Below are 20,918 nucleotides of genomic sequence, written 5' to 3'. Positions count from 1 at the left end.
AGAAGAAACACTTAAAACAAAACAAAACAAAACAAAAAAAGGAAACACGAAACACACACCCCCCTCCCCCCAGTGGGTATACTTCAAAAACAGGGCATATTTCTTCCAGTGACCAGAAACTATGAGTGAAAAGATTACACATCACTGAAAACTACTGGAATTTAATTTGATGGTAAAGTACTTTTACTAAAGAAGACCTTGAATAAAGTGCGTCTATGAGGTTTTTTTTTTTTGTACTTATACCTCCTAGGTAATACCCTGGGATTATGCTAACCTCCCAGGAAGATTGGGATGTTTTTATGTAGGCCATTCTTGCTTGCTTAGGTGTTCTCCTATATAATGAGCTTCCACAGTCAATGTGGCATTTGAAGGCCTTTGCTGGTACATGCATGTGCTGTATTTCAGCACACAAAGAACACAATCTCTTCAGAAATGATTCAAACTGGGTCCTAAATAATCCTCACCAATCAGAAAAAATGCTGCTGTGGTTCCAATATATCTGTCAAGGCTTTAGAAACTCAAGTATTTAATCACACTGTTTACTAACAAACTGGCATCACTTATATTAAGGTTTTAAAAGGGCATTTTAAAAATTACTTTTTTGTTCTGTAAGTTAGAACTGCAAACTTACCACATGATCATGGTTACTAACTTCATTACAATCTCATTCAGGATGTTGAAGAAATCCACCATCATCTTGGCCTGTTCTCCCATTTTCCCCATAGCAATGCCAAAAGCAATAAAGAATCCTATCAAACCTATTGGGAAAAATTGCAAGACAAAAAGAAGGCTTTTAGGAAGTTTTTTTCACCTAGTCAATGTCTTGATGCTACGTGCAAATCCAGATTTCACAGAAGCATAGAATCACAGTTGAGGTAACTTTGGAAGGGACCACAATGGGTCATCTGGTCCAACCTCCCTGCTCAAGCAGGGCCATCCTAGAGCACATTGCCCAGGATTTCATAACTATAAGGTATTACACATGTCTTGGGACTTTTTAATATGCTCAACTACCATGATCAAATCCAGAAAATGTTTGAGTCTTCATTGTTTTACTAAATTCCAATTTCATAGCCCAACTGTGCTTTTGTTGTTTTTTTCCCCTGTATTTATCTTATCATCAAAAAATACATACACAATAATCTTCTCAGTGCCATTCAGGTATTAGAAACCTCACAAACCCTGGCAAATGGGAGAGGTACCACAGTGTTGCACTGTAACTCTGTTGTTAGAATAGTTGCTAGAAACCAAGAGGAATTTTCTCAGGCTCAACAAAAGTGCCTTTACAGACCAGATTAGTCCTGGAGTGAAGGGAAAGGCAAAAGTAGCCCCAGAACTTTTGTAGGCCAGGAGTATTCCCGTTAAATGAAGAAGGTAGAGGTGGGAGGAGAAGGTGGATATTGCACTTAACCACAGAACTCCCATCAAGCAGATTAATCTCACTAAAAAGGCTATCAGTGGATACAAAATCATAGCATTCAATATGGGTAACATTTGGCTCCTAAAAGTAAATTCTAAGGTGTGAGTATGTGGAGTATTGGACTATCAGTGTGAAAAAACAACTGATGCATCTGTCAAGGATTACTTTGGACCTGTTTCTTCAATGTTAGCCTTTTACATCCAGCAATTTTCAGCATCCAGAGTTGGATTATTAACTGATACTGACAGATGGTTTGAATCTTCAGCCACTTCAGTTACCATATGAGTCCAGTATTTAACAAATTTGTAAACTCATCTGGGAAATTCCTATGGAAAAAACTTATTGGGACACAAAAATATTCAAGATAAGGGGTTATGAGCTGCCAATACCCTGGGAAAAGACAGGCTGTCCCATATCCTCACACTGGGTTCAGCAACCAGATTTTTTTCTTCTTTTTTTAAATCCAATTTCCTGGATACAAAGTCATTCTTTAGAACCAAGCTATCTTTGTTGGGTCAGTTGAATAGGGAAGTGAAGCATATGTTTGTGTGCTGCAGAGCGGAGAGAAATGATGAAAAGCTTTTCAAAGACCAAGTTGCTTCCTGGAATTCAGAATCTGCATTAGAAAATGTTAATAGGTAGTTTTGTTCATTAATTCCAAATGAACAGTTACATTAGTCATGGGAGTCAGATTGGTTCCTATTTGCAGAAATTTGCCTGGCTTGTACAGCTTATCCAAACTGGATGGCAATTCCCTCAACATTTTCATTTCTTCATTCAAAATCAAACCCATACTAAACCAACCCAAAAAATGCAAGAACATTTGAGAGTCATTGGTCAAAACACCACAGCAAATTCCCCAGCTAAACTGTGCCTTTCTTTTCTGTAAGAATTGCATTCAGCCTTCTAGATCTTTTCTTATCCATGACAGAGCCTGCAAAAAACAAGCTCAGCATTAAATGTAATGCACCTCTCATGTCAGAACAACTGCTTCATTTTAATGCATAAGCAGAATTCCAGGAGAGAAGAAAGCAGATGAGGGTAAACAGCATTGGCCACGAGCTGCTGCCTCATGCCTGGTGCAAAATGCCAACTTGCAGCTCTGAAAGTGTCTCCTCTGCCCACAGATGCTGAATGGAACAAGAGCTATGAAGGCAGGGAGGATACAGGGCTCTTGTAGAGCAGGCTGCTTCACAGAAAAACAAGACAAGCTTATAGATGCTATCATCTCCCCTATATCTAAGCAAAGCAGCCAACCAACTCACCCATAGTTCGGGAAGGTCTGCAGGCACAGCAGCCACTGTGTCAGCAAGAGCTGATCAGCAGCTGTAAGAAGCCATTTCAAAGGTTATGGCCAGTGATGAGAGAAAGCAGGGGATCAGGTACCCCAACATACTGTCCCACTTTGAGGACAACACCTATAACAGAGAGGTGTCAGCCTCAGCCCGGTGGACCTGCTGTCACAGAGCATTTTTGAGTGTAGGTGTGAGGCTGCCAACTGAGAGCTAATCTGTGACTGACTTCACCCACATGCAGAAAGCAAGGAGTTGAAGGAGGAGCACTCCTCTCTCGGATGACAAAATAGGGACTCTAGACACAGAAGAGAAAGTAGAAGTTGTGTGGAACCTGTTTGCTTTCCGCGTGCCCCCATCTCAGTCTGAACTTCAGGAAAAGGTGGGAGATAGGCAAAGTTTTCCTACCACCTCCACTTGTTGGCTTGTCCAGACAAGATGGCATGATGGCATTTGCAGCTGGTAAAGGTCAGCAGCCAAGATGAAAGGAGGAGGGAGTTGTGACTCAGAAATGTGTCAAGCCTTTCTGGGATTTTTCTTGGGTGGTGTGGTTCACACTCCACCTCTCACTTCAGGCTCTGCCTCAAGCCAAATTAGTTCAGCACACCCAAGACACCTACTGGAAACAACTTAGCACAGATCCATCAGGGGGTGTGTGAAGCTCTGGCTCTTGAAGCTCTCCCCCATACTGTTTTGCCAATATGAATTAGTATTAGCCTAGGTCAACTTCTTCTAGGATGAAAGGATATTTTGGGTACCTCCTACATGCTTTGCCACCGTACTTCTGCAATTCATAACCACAAAGCTGCCAATCCAGAACAATTCACTTGCTGATTTCTGTGATATCTCAGAGACCAATGGGCAGCCAGTAAGTGATAACATTTGGTGATTATCTGGAGAGACTAAACATGCACCGAAGACCAGATCAGACAACACTGACCTAGTCACTGCAAAAAGCTGTGATGTTTGCAATATTTGACAGGCATATTTGACTGGCAGAAAATTTTCTTACCCAGGACATTCATGCCATCCTTGAATTCAAGTCCCTTCTTAATGACCATTTGGGCTTCAGGTGGTGCTGTCTCATTCACCATAGCAAGAGCAGAATCAGTGACATTAGGTGGCTCTTCGACAGGTAGCGGCACCAGCACTTTCTTGGTGACTGTTTGGATCTGAAGACAATAAAAAGGGAGGATGAGAATGGAAATGGACTGAATGCATCCATATGGTAGATAAGGAATTAATAATAAAAATTCTTCACTTGAAATTCCAGGGAACTATATTATTAAAGGATTGGACATGCATTCCACAACCTCTTAACCCTTCTTCCAAAACTAAGTTTATTTTTCAACAGTGTCATGTGCTACAAAGTCCTGAGGGTCTTCCTCATGAGTCTAGTGTGAAAAGTATGGCAAATGCATGGTTTTTATCACTACAATGAAATATTTTACAGATAGTTCCTTTGGCCAGGCAGTTCACAAGGGGTGCTTCCCAGACTGTGTGTTACAGGCTGATACCATTTGTTTAGCACCAAAAGCCAAGCACCTCTGAGATCGGTCATGGCAGAAAATCTGCAGTAAGGCTTGTTATTCAGGATGGTCTGTACAGCTGAAGTCATCCCAGTTTGATGGTTAACTTGAATCAAAAATCCAGGACATTTCTAACACTTCTTTTACAGCTTTTGAGCTCTTGACTGCAAGAGCTCAAAATGGAATATAAAGAGTCCCCTGAGCTCTCTTTTTAAAAGATTGTGGGGGATAGATAACAGAAAAATTACTAGTGCTGCCAGATACAAATCTGACCACCTAAAAGAAAAAAAGAAGGCATCAGCTTCCGAATGCATTTGGACCTCTCCTGGCACATGAAAGGCAGGGTAAAGGAAAAGTTGGGAAGGTATGGTAGGAGGAGAAGCGAGCTTGAGGTTGCAGCTAGGAAAAAAAGGGAGGAGGTAGTGGAAAAGAGAGATCTGTGATTTGCTGCTTTTAGAAGGGATATTTTCCTCCCACTTCACACCTTGACCCTTTTTCCGCCTCTTCATGGTCCTGGGACAGGCTAAATGTTTTGGAAGCTATGACTGGCTTGCCATGTTTTCCCGGCTGCTCCCTACTCCCCTTGCTCCTAGAAACACTTAGCAAGATAACAGAGATGGTGCATGAGCTCTTCAAAGAACATTTGCACTGCTTTCTTGTTGACATTGTAGTACTATGGATGATGATCCAGATTTGATCCATATGGTTTAAAGCCTTATAGTTTTAAAATACCTTACATCTCTCCTTCTGAAACCTGGTGCCTAATTCTGGAGAGGGGGATAGAGACAGAAAACCTACATAGCTTTGCATGAGAAACTCTTCAGTTGTCCTGAAACCACCTAACATTCTTACATGCCTACTTTTTTTCAGAGTTAAATTTTATCTGAGGGATTTTTTCAACACAGTACTTTTTTAATGTGAGGTATTCAGAATGTAAGAACTGAGTAATGGAAATAAATGATAAAATATTAGACTCTTCACACTCACAAATTCCACTACAGTCACTTAAGTCAAAGGTCCTCAGCAGTCCTTTGCACATGGCGACAGTCTCTAAAAATGCAAAGTCTGACAAAAAGCTTAGATTCTGACCACATCTGAGACTAGAAAATAGTTTAAATGTAACAGTCATAGTCATATTTACAGATGGTACCATGTTTTTTTCTGCTGGAATAGCAATTTTCTCTATACATTTAAACTTTCATGTGGACCACACTAATATTCAGGAGAGATTGAAATCTCACAATAGTCCACAGTTCAGTTTGCAAATGAACAGTTCCAAAGCTGCACATGGATCTCTTCTTTGTGTTTTGCCTCTGACAACGGAAGGCACAAAAACCTCCCCACACACTGTTCAGCATCATAGCTGTGCACCTTTCAGAACCACTCTTTGCAGGATTTAACGCAAAACTTTTCTACCTCCTAAGGCTACCTGGAAACTCTGAGTGTCTATGGAGAGAGACTGTATAAATGTAGGAAAGGAAATATATGCTGACACCATCAAAGCTGGTAATTTTCCTCCTAAAGAGAGAGAAAAATAAAACTTAACTCCTTAGAGAGGAGTTAAGGGCTAACAGAAGTAAAAGTTCCATCTAGTCACACTTCACAAATGAAATGTTGTTTTATGGCAGAGGTTCTCACTAGAAATTAGTCTGGAATCTGCTAAAGTCTAACACTGAAAAGCCAAAAAGCTATTTTTTTTTTTTTTTTACTAAATTTAAAAATAATAGGTGAAATTGGTGCTCCACAGCTAGTGAAGTAACCTGAATATTGGCATTGCACATAGTGAAAAAATAACACTAATGTTTTTATAAAAAACTCTATCTGACTTTCTGACACTGGTAGTTTAATTCTTCCTTTTTTCTGCTTTTTTTTGCCCCTTTGTCAAGATATTTGACCACTTTCAACTGACAAGAAATTGAATTTTCCTCTCTTCCACAGTTCATATGAGAGAGAGGAAGAAAAAAACATAAGCACCCTGCTTTCCTTCCCTTAATTTTGCAAAAATACATTTCACATTCCATGTGATGTTTAGCCACCAACAGTTTGACCGCATGACTGACATTCCCATGATGATTTGGAAATATTGAGAATGTTCTCTCTCTAAATCCCCAAGGATTATATGTTTTTATGTGGAAGTCCCTGTAAGAAGTGAAGCAATCCAAGCCCTTTTGGCAGTTTAGGTCACCCTTCATTCTTCCCCTCTCCCATGGCCTCTTCTCCCTTCCCCCTTTTCTCTTTACATTTTTCTTTGGCTATAACCACAGCACCAGCTATCACTCCATTTCATACAGGAACACTTAAGAACAGGTATGGCAACAAACCCTGTTACATGCCAAAAAAAAAAAAAATAGCAGCTTACACAGCTAACATACAGGAAATATAGAAATATACTTCAGCATATTTTACCTCTCAAAGTCAAGGTGCTTTGATTAAGTACTGGTGAAAAGCTTTCAGACAAAATTATCTCCCTACAGAACAAACGATGCATTGTAGAAGCATCCTTCCTTCCCAGCATGCTCCAAATCTGGTGAGATGGAGCCACCTGTAGGTGGGTCAGCCCTTGGGATCTATTATCCCCACCTCCTCTGGACTCTAACATAGCAATAGAGGTTATGAGAAGTTGGGTTTTGGGGTACATTTTTGGCAACGAGCTGGCGTGATGATCATCCATATATTCCAAACAGCATTGCAGAACGATCATCTCTGTAACTAGCAGCCAAGTTAAAATTCAACCTGGGTGAAAGACCAAGCCAGCATTCATGACCATAGATACTGTATGAAAAGCATGGAGAAAATTAATGTTTACTTAATAACAAAATTAAAATAAACTTCATTTTAAAAAATTATAAATTTAAATAATAACTACAACATAAACCAAGGCAGCTATAAATTATGCTCTTTAATTTACCTGCTCAAGACTTTAGACCTGTATTCCTCCTCACATCCTCATTTCTCTGATTAACCTAAACAGTGGCATCAACTCTACAGACAACCCTGGCAAGTATAAGATGTAAACAATATTACAAAGAGCAGAAGAACTTACCTGCTGAAAGCATGCTTGAACCAGATTTTCAGGGAACAAGTTTCGGATCAAATCCAAGAAAGCATCCAGACTAGATACTTCATCATTCTTCTTCCCTTGACCAAGCTGTTTCTTGAGTTTTGGATTCCCTGGATGGATGGCTAAAACCAGAATCACACCCAGCACAGCAGCAATAATAGTGGTGGACATGTAGTAGACCATGGCTCTTGTCCCCAGCCGGCCACTTGCTTTAGCATCTAATCCAGAGAGTCCTGCAGGTGTTTAAGAAAAAGCAAACATATGGACACTCAATATCCAATTCAATAATTATAAAATAAAGTTCTTTATAATTTTCAAAGTTTAATGACTACCTATGGGTGCCTACTTTCATCCCTGTGATATTCTCACCACAAAACAGATTACTGATGCTTCTCCCTCTAGTTCTTATGTATGAAGTGTCTACTGCCTCTAATTTGAAGAGAAGCATTTTAAAACTCTATCTAATTGCAGAGGAAGCGTTGAAAAATACAGAAGATCTCTACCATCTTTTGCCCTTGACTTCTCCAAACTAGTCATGGTCTGGTTGACACCCCACCTTCAAGAAGGTTAGGCTCACTAGTGTCATGCCATTTTATTTGCAAGATGCAATCCAGCAATTAGATCAAACACCATATTAAGACATTTCTGATGGCAGCATGTGGGCATGTGTTTGGAAATAAACTCCTGGAGCATACATAATCTAAAGCCAACCAAGTTACTCAGAAATTTACTTTGAAATACCAAATACCCGCTGCAACTGCAAAATGCTGACAGGATCGCACCATTATTCTTCCTACATCACAAAAAGCAAACCAGGTGATATCTGTAGAAAGCATCTTAAAGTATTTATGGCTAATAGATCTTACCTGTGATTAAACTGGAGATAATTAAAGGGAGGATCAGCATTTTTAGCATCCGCATGAGTATGTCTCCAGGGAAGGCTATTAACATGATGATGTCAGGGTCAATAGGCGTTGCTAGACGAAGAAGACCCCCACACACTGCACCCAGGATAACACCTGGAAGAAGAACGAAAAAAAAGGAGGAGGTGGGTATCGGAAGGAACTGCCTGATGTGGAATACTGCACATATCTTTGAAGAAAACTTGATTCTTAGGGCTCATATCTTATTCCTATTTCTGATGCTCTGCATCCTTCTCCTTGTGCTAGCGTTCTCAAATCACAAACAAACCCTCATCATTTATGTGGATAAAGTGATACAACTTAAACATCCTGCTCAGGAATGTTAAAGCATAGATTAGGGAAAAAATTTCATTTCTACTTTCATAACACGATTTTTGTGAACAGGTATTTTATGTTTACATCCAGGATGCATTTTTTCCTGATCCCAAGACCAAGTGTAATAAAACCTGAGAGCAAAGCTTGTGTTGTGATTCACAGCAACTATGACTATGAAGTAGCTCCTTGATACAATGAAAAATATACATATATTTAAAACTTATTTCTTGGACAGCATCAGGTACACCTTTAAAAGGTGATTCAAAGCAAACACTTCAGCAGTACGGGGTTTTGCAGGCTGAAAATATGGAGATGAAATTTGTAGCTGAAGACCAGTTGCAGCTGGTTTTTCAAACAATAACAAGAGTACGTCTACAAATTTGCTGCATATGGCTGTTGGGCTTTCAGTGAAAAAGAAGCAGGCAAAGAGCCAGTGAACCACAATAAAATGTCAAACTGTTCCGTATTTGGAAGCTGCTAAGGCCAGAGGCAATATTCAGGATGAGATCATGGAGCACTGGCTTACAGCTACGGAGAGAGAAGACAAACCTTAAAACCAGTGAAGTGTAAACTGAGAGATAAAAGAAAATTTTGAAGAGGTTTTATCACTGAGAGAAAAAAAAGTTCTATTCTACTGGATGACACTGACCTGACTGCCCTTGGGATTTAAATCGCTCTCCTTTCCAAACCAGACACCACAGTGGTGTGGGTTTGCTCTGTGTTGTGTCAGGAATACACTGCTCACCTTACCTACACAAGCAGTGCCCATGGGTGTCCTATTTGCTCTCTGACTGCTCAGCTGGAACAGCTGAAGAGCACAGACAGGGGTTGTGGTGCCACAGGAACAAATGCAGATACACACAGAGTGTCCAGAGCAGCAGATGTAGCTTACCAAACACAGTGAGAGTCAGGAGCAGATTCCTGTGGAGGGACTGGCAGAACTGCACACATATGTTCCTGGATCTGTGCTCCACTGGATTTAAATGACTTTCATGCATCCGGACTTCTACTTGCTTAGGCATATTGTTGGCACTAGAATAAAAAGTGAAAATCAAGTAGAAGTTATAGCACAAGATGCCAAAAGGGAAATTCTGGACTACTTCCATCATATATAACTGGGGAATCTGACACATATTCCACCACCTCCCACATTTCATAAACACTGCATATTACTGCTGCAAAGTCTGAAATGGCAATGGTGTGTCCTTCACAGTATTTTTTGTGGTTATTTCTCAAATGGTAGAGATACAATCAGAATTAATTCACTGGACCTATCATCTCAAAATTTTTATGGGTTGAACTACCGGTGTGAAGCTAGAAAACTTGGTTTTCCCAAAGACCATGGCTGTTAACTGTTAACTTAAGTAGAAGAGACAGCTGAAGAACAAAGCTTTTATTAGCAGGAAAATGTAGGTTTCAATACCTTATTTAATTCCAACTGACAATAACAGTTTAAAAATTAGGATTTATTTGCAAAATAAAACATTCAATAACATTTTGCTTAATCTTTTGAAAACATTTAATTTCAACATTAGCCTTTTATTTCAATATAATCAGAATGCTGAGGTCAAAAGAATACTTTTAACTCGTTTGTAATGAGACTTGAACAATTGCCACTGAAAATTGGTCAGAAAACTATGCATTTCCCAAGAAAACCTTTGATTTAATTGTATTGGCAGTAGTTAGAGGAAAAACTTCTTTAACTAACTCTGGTTTATATTTGAGGAAGTGTGTAGTGGGTTGATAATGGCTGGATACCAGGCATCCAAAAGCTGCTCGCTCACTCCCCTCTGGACAGGGGAGAGAAAATTTAACAAAAGGCTCATGGGTTGAAATACAGACTGGGAGAAATCAAATAACATCACAGGAAAAACAGGCTCAACTTGGGGATATGAGTTAAATTTATTATTAACAAAGAGCAGGATAATGAAAAGTAAAGTCCTTAAGAACGCTTTCCCGCCATTCTTCCCTCCTATCCCAGTGCTGGAAGGAGACAGGACATGGGGGCTTGGTCAGTAAATCACCTGAGGTTTCTTTTGCTGCTCAGGGGAGTATTCCTTCCCCTGCTTCACCACAGCGTCCCTCCCACAGGAGACAGTTCTCTGTGAACTTCTCCAGCATGGCTCCATCCCACGAGCAGCACTCCTGCCAAAACTGCTGCAACGTGAGTGCCTCCCACGGGCACACAGTCCTCCCAAAACTGCTGTGGCATGAGTCCCTCCCATGGCCAAAAGTGCTTCTCAAAGTGTTGCAGCGTGGGTCCCTCCTACAGAGGGGGCAGACCTTCAAGGACAGGCTGCCTCAGCATGGGAATAGGGCCCCTCTCTCCACAGGTCTCCCAGAAGATCACAGCCTCCTCTCAAGCATCCACATGCTCTGGCATGGGGCTCCTCCATGGGCTGTGGTTGGATCTCTGCATCCCTATGGATCCCCACAGGCTGTGGGTGGATCTCTGCTTCCCTCTGGATCCCATGGGCTGCAGGGGCACAGCTGCCTCACCATGGTCATCACCACAGCCTGCAGAGGAATTTCAGCTCCAGTGCCTGGACCACCTCCGCCCCTCCTTCTGCACTGACCTTGGTGTCAGCAGAGCTGTTCTTCTCACATGTTCTCACCCCAATCTTCTCTGGCCACAGTTATATCTGTGCAATAAGTTTTTTCCCCTTTTTCTTAGATTTGTTATCACAGAGTCATTGCCACCATTCTTGATTATCCCAGCCTTGGCCAGCAGCACATCCATCTTTGGATCTGCCAGGGGACATGGTGGAAGCTTCCAGCAGCTTCTCACAGAAGCTACCCCTGTGCGCCCCCTGCTACCAAAAGCAGGCCATGCAAACCCAATAAAAAGTGATACACATATGAGTGCAGGACTGCAAAAGTCACGTCTCTAATTTTGTCAATAGCTGAGAAATTGTTAGCAATAGACTCCCTTTCTATATGCAAAATATTAAAATGTATTGGAAAAAATACTAAAAACACTACTATGAATCAAACATTTCCCCTAAAAGCTAAGGCCATGTAAATATGAGAAATAGGTAAAGAACAAAATTTTTATTATCAAGAAAATTTTACTTTTTGAGATCTGGTCTTATGCCAGACAAGGACAAGATTTTAGAAAATCTGCCTCGATAACAGTAGACTGAGGTTTACAAACCTCGAACAGTTCTGAAAAGATATATAAAGTTTCAGTGTTCTCAGTATTGAGCCATTCCAAATTAATCGAAACTTCTTTTTTAATATTGTACAGATTGTTGTCTTTACAAAGTTTTTCAACAGAAAGTTATTACACTTGTAATAAAAATCCACTCATCTTAATGTAAATATTGAAATTGCATTTCTTTCCAATACACTTGATGGTTAAAAAAAGCACCATTGAAAATGCATTAGAGAATATTCCTTCTTCTTTTTTTAATGTGGAAAACCCCTCCAAGTGTTGCAACCTTTATTTTGCAATTTTAAAAACATTTCACAGCAGTGGTCACAACAAAATGTGCTGCTGACAGTGAAATAACAAAGAATACCAATGCACATTCTGACAGCTCAAATGTGAGGTTTCCCTACTTCTTGAAGACTTATCCATGCAAGTATCAGATAAGGATTAGCCAGGGGATAATGTACACAACTTGAGGAATTACAAGAAAGTTGAGACAGTGTCTGCAGTTTTCGTGCACATGGGCCCCAAAGCCATGAAATCACTGGTGGAAATGCGCCAAAACCCCAAGGAACTTGGGATCCAAACTTTGCAACTGAGGATTACTACTAGTTTCACTTGCATTCCAAACATGAACATATAACTTGTTCTGACCTATTATTCACTACAGGTTAATTATATATTCCTCAGAAACTCTGAAATACGGACAGCTGAAACTAACTCAAAAGAAAACCTTGAAGTCTTGCTCACTAGTAAATAATTGGGTGGAACTGAAATGGATCAGTAAACAGAAGTACTTGATGATTTTACTTTGGGCTAATTTTACTTTGGTTTCCTGGAACCTTTTCCACTTTTCAAAGCTTTACACTGTCCAACTCTTCAAAACTGTAAGTGAACCTTCAGCATGGACTGAAATTCTGATGAGCATGGTGTTTTTAAAGAAAAAAAAACACAGTAGGAAAATACTCTAACTGTGCACCCATGTTACAAAAAGTGATGACAGATAAATATCAGAACATGAAAAATGGTGCCACAAAGGAGTTAGCACTGCTTTTCAACAATGGAATATTTATCACTGGACCAGAGAGGAAGTATTGTTCCAGGCTTTTGACTATCTTGTGGGAGGAGAGGAGAAGGAAAAATAGTGAAATATAAACATTCTGTGCAGAATAAGAGAAGCTCCTTGTGTAGCACATGACAAAATCTGAGTTTTGCAACAGAAATTTTTTATCCAATTACTAGAAGAGGAAAATCTGTTTATCTCTGAGTCACGGAAATTGCTTTTTGTCTTATGGACTGAGACATCTTCCTTGTGCTGGTTTTGTGCCTCTATTTTGCATCTTGCAAATGATACTTAGCTCCAGAAGAATGCAGAATTTTTGCATCTGAAACCTGCAGACACATAACTGCAAGAAATGCTCATTGAAGTCAATAGAAGATGCACAGATATAAGTCAGGGCAGAGTACGGGGCACTACAAACAAGATCCCCCTGGATCTGTTCTGCCATCTCCCACTGACACTGCACGCTCCCATGCTCAGCTTTCTTCTTACTCTGTAGGCCACAGTGCCATGCTAAAGCATTCGGGCAAGGGAGTTAAACACGTATAAGGCTTTCTTCTGCTTCGCATTTTCATGCTGATGGAAAAAAATGAATGCATGATGGAGTAGACCTTGACCCAGCTCATGGGCAGTGCTGTACTCAAGTACAAAACCAGAGGTGTACCAGAGGCGTACCAACAACCAGAGGCCCTTCTACACAACTGAACACCCTTAATTAATTCTCAGTGCTAATGGTACCTCTGTACACAGATAAGTATCACAAAACAGGGAAGAATGCATTTTAGTAGCTGTGATCTCTCAAACATGCAAATTATTACCTTAGTTAAATAAATCGTTGTTCCACTGTGCTGAGTTTCTATGGCTATTCAAACAAAGGACCCTTTCTGAATGCTTATCTGAAACCCATCCGACCAAAACATCTTTCAGTCTAACTCCACTGAGGCCAGAACATAAAGACATAAATTAATTCTGCTCATTATTTTCTTATGTCATTGTGACAAGCAGCCAAACAGCTAGGCTCCGAAACAGGTCCACAGAGAACTCATAAGTACCAAGACCTTCAAAGACAATAATATTTACTACAGATGACTGAAACTACAGATGCTTAATAACATTGACAGGATTTATGAAAAATGAACCAAATATTGGAAAATAAGTAGTCACATGAAACAGCAGATCATACCAAACAGCACATACCAAGAGCTAGACATATGTTGTAGTTAATGAATAATTTACAAGGATGTTCTGCTTAGCTCTGTCACCTACCTCTTCTCTCTTTTCAGGTAGAACTTTTCCCTAGAAAAGAGAGAGAGTCCTTTGAGCCCAGGAGATTTGATTTTTGTTCACTCTGGTAGAGTACAGAACTCTCCCAAAATGAACAGCCCATATTTTCACTGATTTCAAAAATGCTTTACCCTGACAAGGTGATACATAAGTTTGTTAATAGAACTTAGTAGCAGGATTAAACTCCAATTTTACTCCCTTTTAAGCAAAGAAACAACTTCTTGCCTGAATAATTGAGAAGTCATCTACTGTCCCTCTTCAGAGTGTGCATAAGGTACAAGAAAAAGAATCTGTCCATAAACATTTCAATTTACATTATCTAAATAGTTACAGATAGTTTTGCACGTAAGATATACAGTGCTATATGAGATAATCTATTTATCTGCAGCTTTTAGGCCGTAGTCTGTTTCTCTTGCTGGTTGCTACACGTAATGTGCCAACATGCAGGAAAATAATTTATTAAAGCACTAAGGTCCCTGTTATTTTTTCTTCCTATTTTCTCCTGAGGAATTTTCCTTATTAGGTTTTCTCTCAGTTCCCTCTGGGATAGTCTGCTCTCTGTATTTCTTCAAATTCTTCTTTCTTTCTTTCTTGTATTCACACTGAAGCTTCTAGTACTAAAAGGTGTAGGGGGGAAATGTTTGCTTTGCCTTTGCTACCAAATGTAACTCCTTTTGTCACAGAAGTTAAGGGTTAATGATTTTCATAGCGCTTTAGTGACAATGCCCTTTCATTTTCAGTCAGTTACAGGGAAAGAACTCCCCACCTCCCAGATACTCCCCCATCTCAGCATAAACCTAGATTACAGACTAGAGGGGTAAAAATAATCTTTCATTTAAATGAAAAATGTAGGCAAAGACCATAACAAGGCTAGTGAAAACAGATGCTGGGGACAAGGTAAATGAACAGAGACTGTGTTTATTCTCTTCTAGGTATTTCAGCTCTGTCAGTTAATCAAGCAGCTATTCTCAGTATAAAAGTCTACTTTGTTTTGTAGCAATTACTTCAATGGAGGTAGCAAGAGCTGTACTTGAGAAAACAACCTTGGACCCACCGGCTTAAGATCAGGGTTTAAGAACTTCTCTTGAGCTACATGTTTGTTGTCAAACCAAGCATTGGCCTCTTCTGAAGCAATGAGTAAACAGCAACTACAAAAGTCCAATTGTTCCTAGAAGGACTGTTCTTTTTAAGAAAAGAAGGGGGGAAAAAAGGAGGCATAGAAAGTTGAATCAGCTTTTTTGACCTCAGAATAAAAAGTGAACAGACTGCAAATCTCTTTTTGCCAATTCTATCCTCTTAGACAAGTGGTTTAAATGTAGCTGGAGCTGAAAAGCCATGGCAAAAACTGCTACAATGAAATTTGGTGGACAGCAACCTTCACAATTCCTCACTGACAGAGCTCCTCCTAGCAATCAGTGGGACTGCATGAGAGTAAATGAGAGCTTAATATGCCTTAAAGAATATTTGCTAGCAGCAAATCTTGGATCAGGTTGCATCTCTCCTCCTTTCCCTGGAGAGACAGCATAACATTGATTATTAAGGATTACATACTGTGTTCATGACAGGGAAAGGAAGTATGGATCTGCTCCACCCCATGATCAGTTTACTCGTGTTTTGTATGTAGGAAGGGGCATGCTCTGGTTGCTAGGTAAAACATGAGTGACTAGGAAAACTCATGGAACATCACCAGAACAAAAGGGATTTCACTCACTGGATGGAAGAAGCCCAGACTGTTTGCCACAGCTCCTGTGAAAATAGGGCTCAAGCATGAGCGCACCAGGAAACTTCTAGTTTGAGTTCCAATAGTGTTTTCTCCTGCTTAAATTAATGATATCACAACAACAGCTGCTGAGCTTCTTTAGGGAGACAGTCTGGGACCTAATATCATTCCACTGTGTCATGCCATGTGCTATAGTTTGGGAGTTTCATTTCTCATATTAGATATATTTTTCAAACCACACTGGAATTGGTAAAGCTCAGCATATAGAGCCAAAATATGACAGGCTATGCAGGTGAAACAGCTGAAATATCTTTATTGTGGAAAACACATACTAGCTTTTGTATCACTTCTGCTATGTAATGTACAGTTTTTAAATGTTGCATTATATATTAGTATAATAATCTGGTCAGATCTCAGTTTCTGCACAAAAATAAAAAAAGTACAAAACAAACACACAAAACTCCTACAAACAAGACTAACATAAGCTTCAGTCTGCAAGAGAGTCTGCAAAAACAAGGGTTTTAAGCTACTTGCTGCCACTAAGCCCTTCTATTGAATTTTAACTGCATTATGTAGGCTTTCTTCTTTGTGAGACATTAATGAATTCTGAGTGGAGATTTACTATGGAGCCTGATTTGGCCTAGGGACTGGTATTACAAACAACACCCTGAAGCATGACTTGCCTTTTTGTAGCAAAAAGAACTTCTTGTAGGAAAAAGAACTTTTCTCCCTGGAACACTTTACAGTCATGTTGTTTCCTCTGAGTTAGAATTTACTGTGCATTCTATGAGTTTAACATAATTATATGAGTGAGTTTAATCAGAAGCACATCTGAACAACCAGGGCATCAGGCCCAGCCAGCACGGTCTTATGAAAGGCAGGTCCTGCTTGACCAACCTGATCTCCTTCTATTACAAGGTGAGCAACTTAGTGGATGAATAAAGGGCTGTGGATGTCATCCGCATGCACTTAATAAAATCTTTGACACCATTTCCCACAGCATCCTTTTGGAGAAGCTGGCTGCTTATGGTTGGGACAGGTGAGCTGTTCCCTGGGTTAAAAACTGGCTGGATGCTGGCCCAGAGATGGTGGTGACTGGAGTTCAATCCAGCTGAGGGCCAACCACCAGTGGTGTCCCCAAGGCTCAGTGTTGGGGCCAGTCCTGTTTAGTATCTTTATCAATGATCTAGGTGAGTGTTCCTCAGTCAGCTCACAAATGACACCAGGCTGGGTGGGAGTGTTGATCTGCTGGAAGGCAGGAAAGCTCTGCAGAGGGATCTGGGCAGGCTGGACTGATGGGACAAAGCCAATTCCATGAGGTTCAACAAGACAAAGCAAACTGCTGGGTCCTGCCCTTGGATCACAACCTCAGACAGCATGACAGGCTGAGGGGAAGGTGTCTGGAAAACAGCCCACCAGAAAAGGACCAGGAAGTGCTGGCTGATAGCAGCTGAACATGAGCCAGTGTGTGCCCAGGTGGCCAAGGAGGCCAATGGCACCTGGTCTGGATCAGCAATAGCTGTAGCCAAAGGACCAGGGCAGTGATTGTCCTCTGCACTCAGTACTGATTAGGCCATGCCTCAAACCCAGTGTTCAGTTTCAGGGCTCTCACTACAAGAAAAACATTGATGTGCTGGAATATGTCCAGGGAAGGGCAGTGGAGCTGGTGAAGGGTCTGGAGCACAGATCCTGTAAGGAGAGGTTGAGGGAGCTGGGGTTAGTTTAGCCTGGAGAAAAGGATGCTCATGGGGTGACCTTATCACTCCCCAGAACTGCCTGAAAGGAGGCTGTGGCCAGGTGGAGATTGGCCTCTTTTCCCAGGAACTACAGATAAAACAATTAAAATGGAATTCCTAATTCCCAACAATTAAAATTTCCTCACCAAAAAACATTGGAACAGACTGCCCAGGGAAGTGGTTGAGTCACCACCCCTGGGGTAAGTTAGTGTAGATGTGTTACTTAGGGACAAGTTTTGGTGGAGGAGTTGGCAATGAAGGTTTAACCATTGGACTCAATGATCTTAAAGGCCCTTTCCAACCTAAGTACTTCTATGATGCTCCAGTTATAAATTCAAATGGCTGATCAGCAGCATCCTTACTGAACCTGAGAAGAACAGTGGTCTGTGTGACCTGACTTCTTACTCTGATTTACTTACCAGTTACATCTCTTTCTTCTAATTTTTTTAAAGTATTGCTCCATGAGATTATTTAAGAAAACGACTCATGATCCACCTGACTTTGTAATCTTTAAATTTGTGCTACATTTTTTTGCACTTTTAAAACCCTATTAGAATTGTTATGAGATTTCTGCTCATTGAATGCTTCCTTTAACAGTTTTCTCCAGCTTTTAAATCTGGGTCATGAAGCTTAATTTTCCTGGAGAGAGAGGCTAGTCTGCAGGCCACTTGATAGCAGGAGCAAAGGAAAATGAAGAATAACACCACACAATTTTTTTTACAAGTGTATGATCCTTTTTTCCATATCTGTCCAGATCTTTTCACAAATATATATCACTGTGGAAGAGAGACTTTTTTTTCCCCCAAGGTTTCTTTATGTCTGACTGACTAATGTATTGACTTAGTTATTAACTGGGCTGTAGCAATACATCTGAATAATAAGAGAGGTAAAGATGATGGATCTGCTAGGCAGGAATTCTTTTCTATTCATAATCACACATCCTGTGTTTGGCCACATACATGGCATTCAATAATCTCTTTAGACAGACCGACAATGCATGGATAATGCCTTTTTCTCTGCTCAATTTTTCTTATTGACTTGCAGCTTAGATTTCATGGAGCATTTCATAGCAGTATACTGTGGAAAAGAATATTAGTCTTTATGGAGAGATGCATGAACTAAAGTTCACTTTTCATGGAACCCTGCACCATAAACCACATGAATCCTACAGATCACAATGAATCACATGGATTTTGTTAGAAAGAAGATGAGTGTATTTCATACAGACATATATGTACCTCCATACCTAGAAACTCCTTGGAAGCGTCAGGAATAGGGATAAAGCAAAAAAGAAAACACCTAGGTGCTAGGAACGATGAGAAGAGAAATTTCTGCAGCAAGTTGCAAAAGGGGGGAATGTGTAACAGCACCTGTGTACTCACTGCATGGTGGGTCTGATGGAGGGAGCCATGGGAAGCTTTACAGGTGTCCTTCCACGTGGCAGCTGTGCAGCTCCTTTGGGACCCTGCAGAGCTGCTGCCTGCACGGCTTCTCCTACCTAATCTTATGAAAACCTGGCTTGAACACCTCAAAGAAAGTGTGTATTGGAGTGTGTGACTTAACCAGCTTTCTGATTTGAGTGTCATGACAAAACCCCATGGAAAAAGGTTAAGCAACAGTTTCTAAAAACAAAGCTAAGGTAGTTATTCAGACCCCACACAGACAACTGTCCTTGTAGGCTTCCACAGTCCTTGGCAAGATTCAGATTCACTCTGTATATCAGACTTGAGAGGGATATCAGTTCTATATGCAAGAAGGGCCATTTCTTGTTTGGAATAAACAAGGTGCATTTCTATCTCCAGGAATTCTATTCTATGCAACATGCAGAGTCTAAAGCAAGAAAGTGTGGTTTAGACCAGATATATAATACCTACCATAAAAATGATCATTTATTTATATAATAATATAATAAACATGTGGAATATCTGCCGATTTGTTGATAGGGCTTTATAGCCTGGGACTGTGCACACTTCATTACCCAAAAATTATGTACTGAGGCTGAGATGAAGAATCAAGGATGAATCATATTATTATCATCATGGCAAATTATACAATAAGAGTGTGCTTTGTGCAAAATATTGTTTCCTCAGAAACTCTGAAACAAGTAAAATCATGACCTTGCATTTGCTTCTACTTGGGGTGTGCCAGGCAGCACAAAGAAAAAGGCTATGAAATTACTGGGGATTAGCATAGTTTTCTGGGGCACTGAGCAAAGATTAAGCCAATGAGAATGTGAGAAGACTAGCAATGTAGCAGCTCCTAGACATGCTGGCTAGGGACAAAAAGGAGCAGAAGAGTATGGGGTTTTATATAATTCAGAATAGTCCACAGAAAGACTGATCAAGGAGTTCTGATTGAGATAGACAATAAGAATTAATTTGTTATGACAAGGGGAAACAAAATGCAGTTTTTCCTATGAATTTATTTCTTGAGTAATGGCTCTTGAAACACTTTTTTTCCTGAAGTAAATTGTCACAGGTTTGTGACACACACATTTGTGTGATTTTTGACCACATGACTCACACAGAACAAGTTTCTAGTGGCCATGTAAGTTCCCCCCCCACCATGGTTGAATTAGTGCATCAGAATTCTACAACTAAGTAAACTAAATTTGAGCACAGTTATTCCATTCATCTAGACACCATTAGAGATAAAAGGATGCAATGCAATCTCAATTGCTTAGTTTATTTTCTCACTAAATCTGCCTATTAGCTATTAATTTTAAAAGTATGATCTGTATTAATGAGACAAAAAAATACAAAAAATTAGGAAAACCCTCTATGCCCATCCCATCATGACTGTTGTTCTTGGAATCTACCTTGAAAATTCCCAGTAGTTTTCATAACAGCACAAAAATGTCCATCTACCCATCCAATGCCTCAAGACTCTTACTCATGCTGTGCTATAAAATCCCAAGTGATTTCAAAACAGTTCTGAAGTATCTTTCAGCTAAAAACAGTGAGCACAGGTGTTACTGCTGTAACCTGCAAACAAAAGTTCCCTCTCATACCTAAACTTTGTATTTCTTTTCCAATAAGCTACATATCAAACAAATTGCTTCTCAAAGTACTAAATGCCCTTTACTTTATATTTTCTGATGAATAACTGAGTAGTGCTAGGTATGCTATGCACATTCAGTCAGAAGACTAGAAAAATCAAGATTAAAAAACCCAACCATCAGAGCTACTCTCCAACAGTTAATGGCAAAGGTCTGAGATAGCTGACCTTTCACATTTCAGTATTTTCCTTTAAACTCTGCAAAGTGCACAATTAGATACAAGTCTGACAAGGATTCAGATAATAAAAAACAACCAAAAGCACACTAAAAAATGCATTCATTTCCATGAGATGTTTGTCAGTGAGCCAGCATGTAATAGTGTATCCAGCACTAATTCTGTTTGAAAACATTCCTTAGTGCTTCCCGAGG

The 20,918-nt window shown here is 40.1% G+C and overlaps 1 protein-coding gene across 2 annotated transcripts in view; it reads right to left on the bottom strand.

Annotated features, from left to right (window-relative positions):
* The window catches only part of SLC1A2 (solute carrier family 1 member 2), an 83,015-nt gene that overhangs the window by 24,074 nt on the left and 38,023 nt on the right, over positions 1 to 20,918 (bottom strand). For both annotated transcript variants that reach the window (XM_033063085.2, XM_033063084.2), the window contains 5 exons: positions 9,433 to 9,572; positions 8,169 to 8,321; positions 7,285 to 7,535; positions 3,725 to 3,884; positions 632 to 758 (listed from right to left, as the gene is read on the bottom strand). In XM_033063085.2, coding sequence (XP_032918976.1) covers positions 632 to 758; positions 3,725 to 3,884; positions 7,285 to 7,535; positions 8,169 to 8,321; positions 9,433 to 9,562 — 821 coding nt within the window. In that variant the 5' untranslated portion in view covers positions 9,563 to 9,572. The remainder of the gene's footprint in view (positions 1 to 631; positions 759 to 3,724; positions 3,885 to 7,284; positions 7,536 to 8,168; positions 8,322 to 9,432; positions 9,573 to 20,918) is intronic.

The sequence above is a fragment of the Catharus ustulatus genome, chromosome 6 (genome assembly GCF_009819885.2).
Source record: "Catharus ustulatus isolate bCatUst1 chromosome 6, bCatUst1.pri.v2, whole genome shotgun sequence".
In the NCBI taxonomy this organism is placed as follows: Eukaryota; Metazoa; Chordata; class Aves; order Passeriformes; family Turdidae; genus Catharus; species Catharus ustulatus.
Note: the sequence above shows the minus strand (reverse complement) of the source record. Positions and strands in the feature narration are given on the sequence as shown.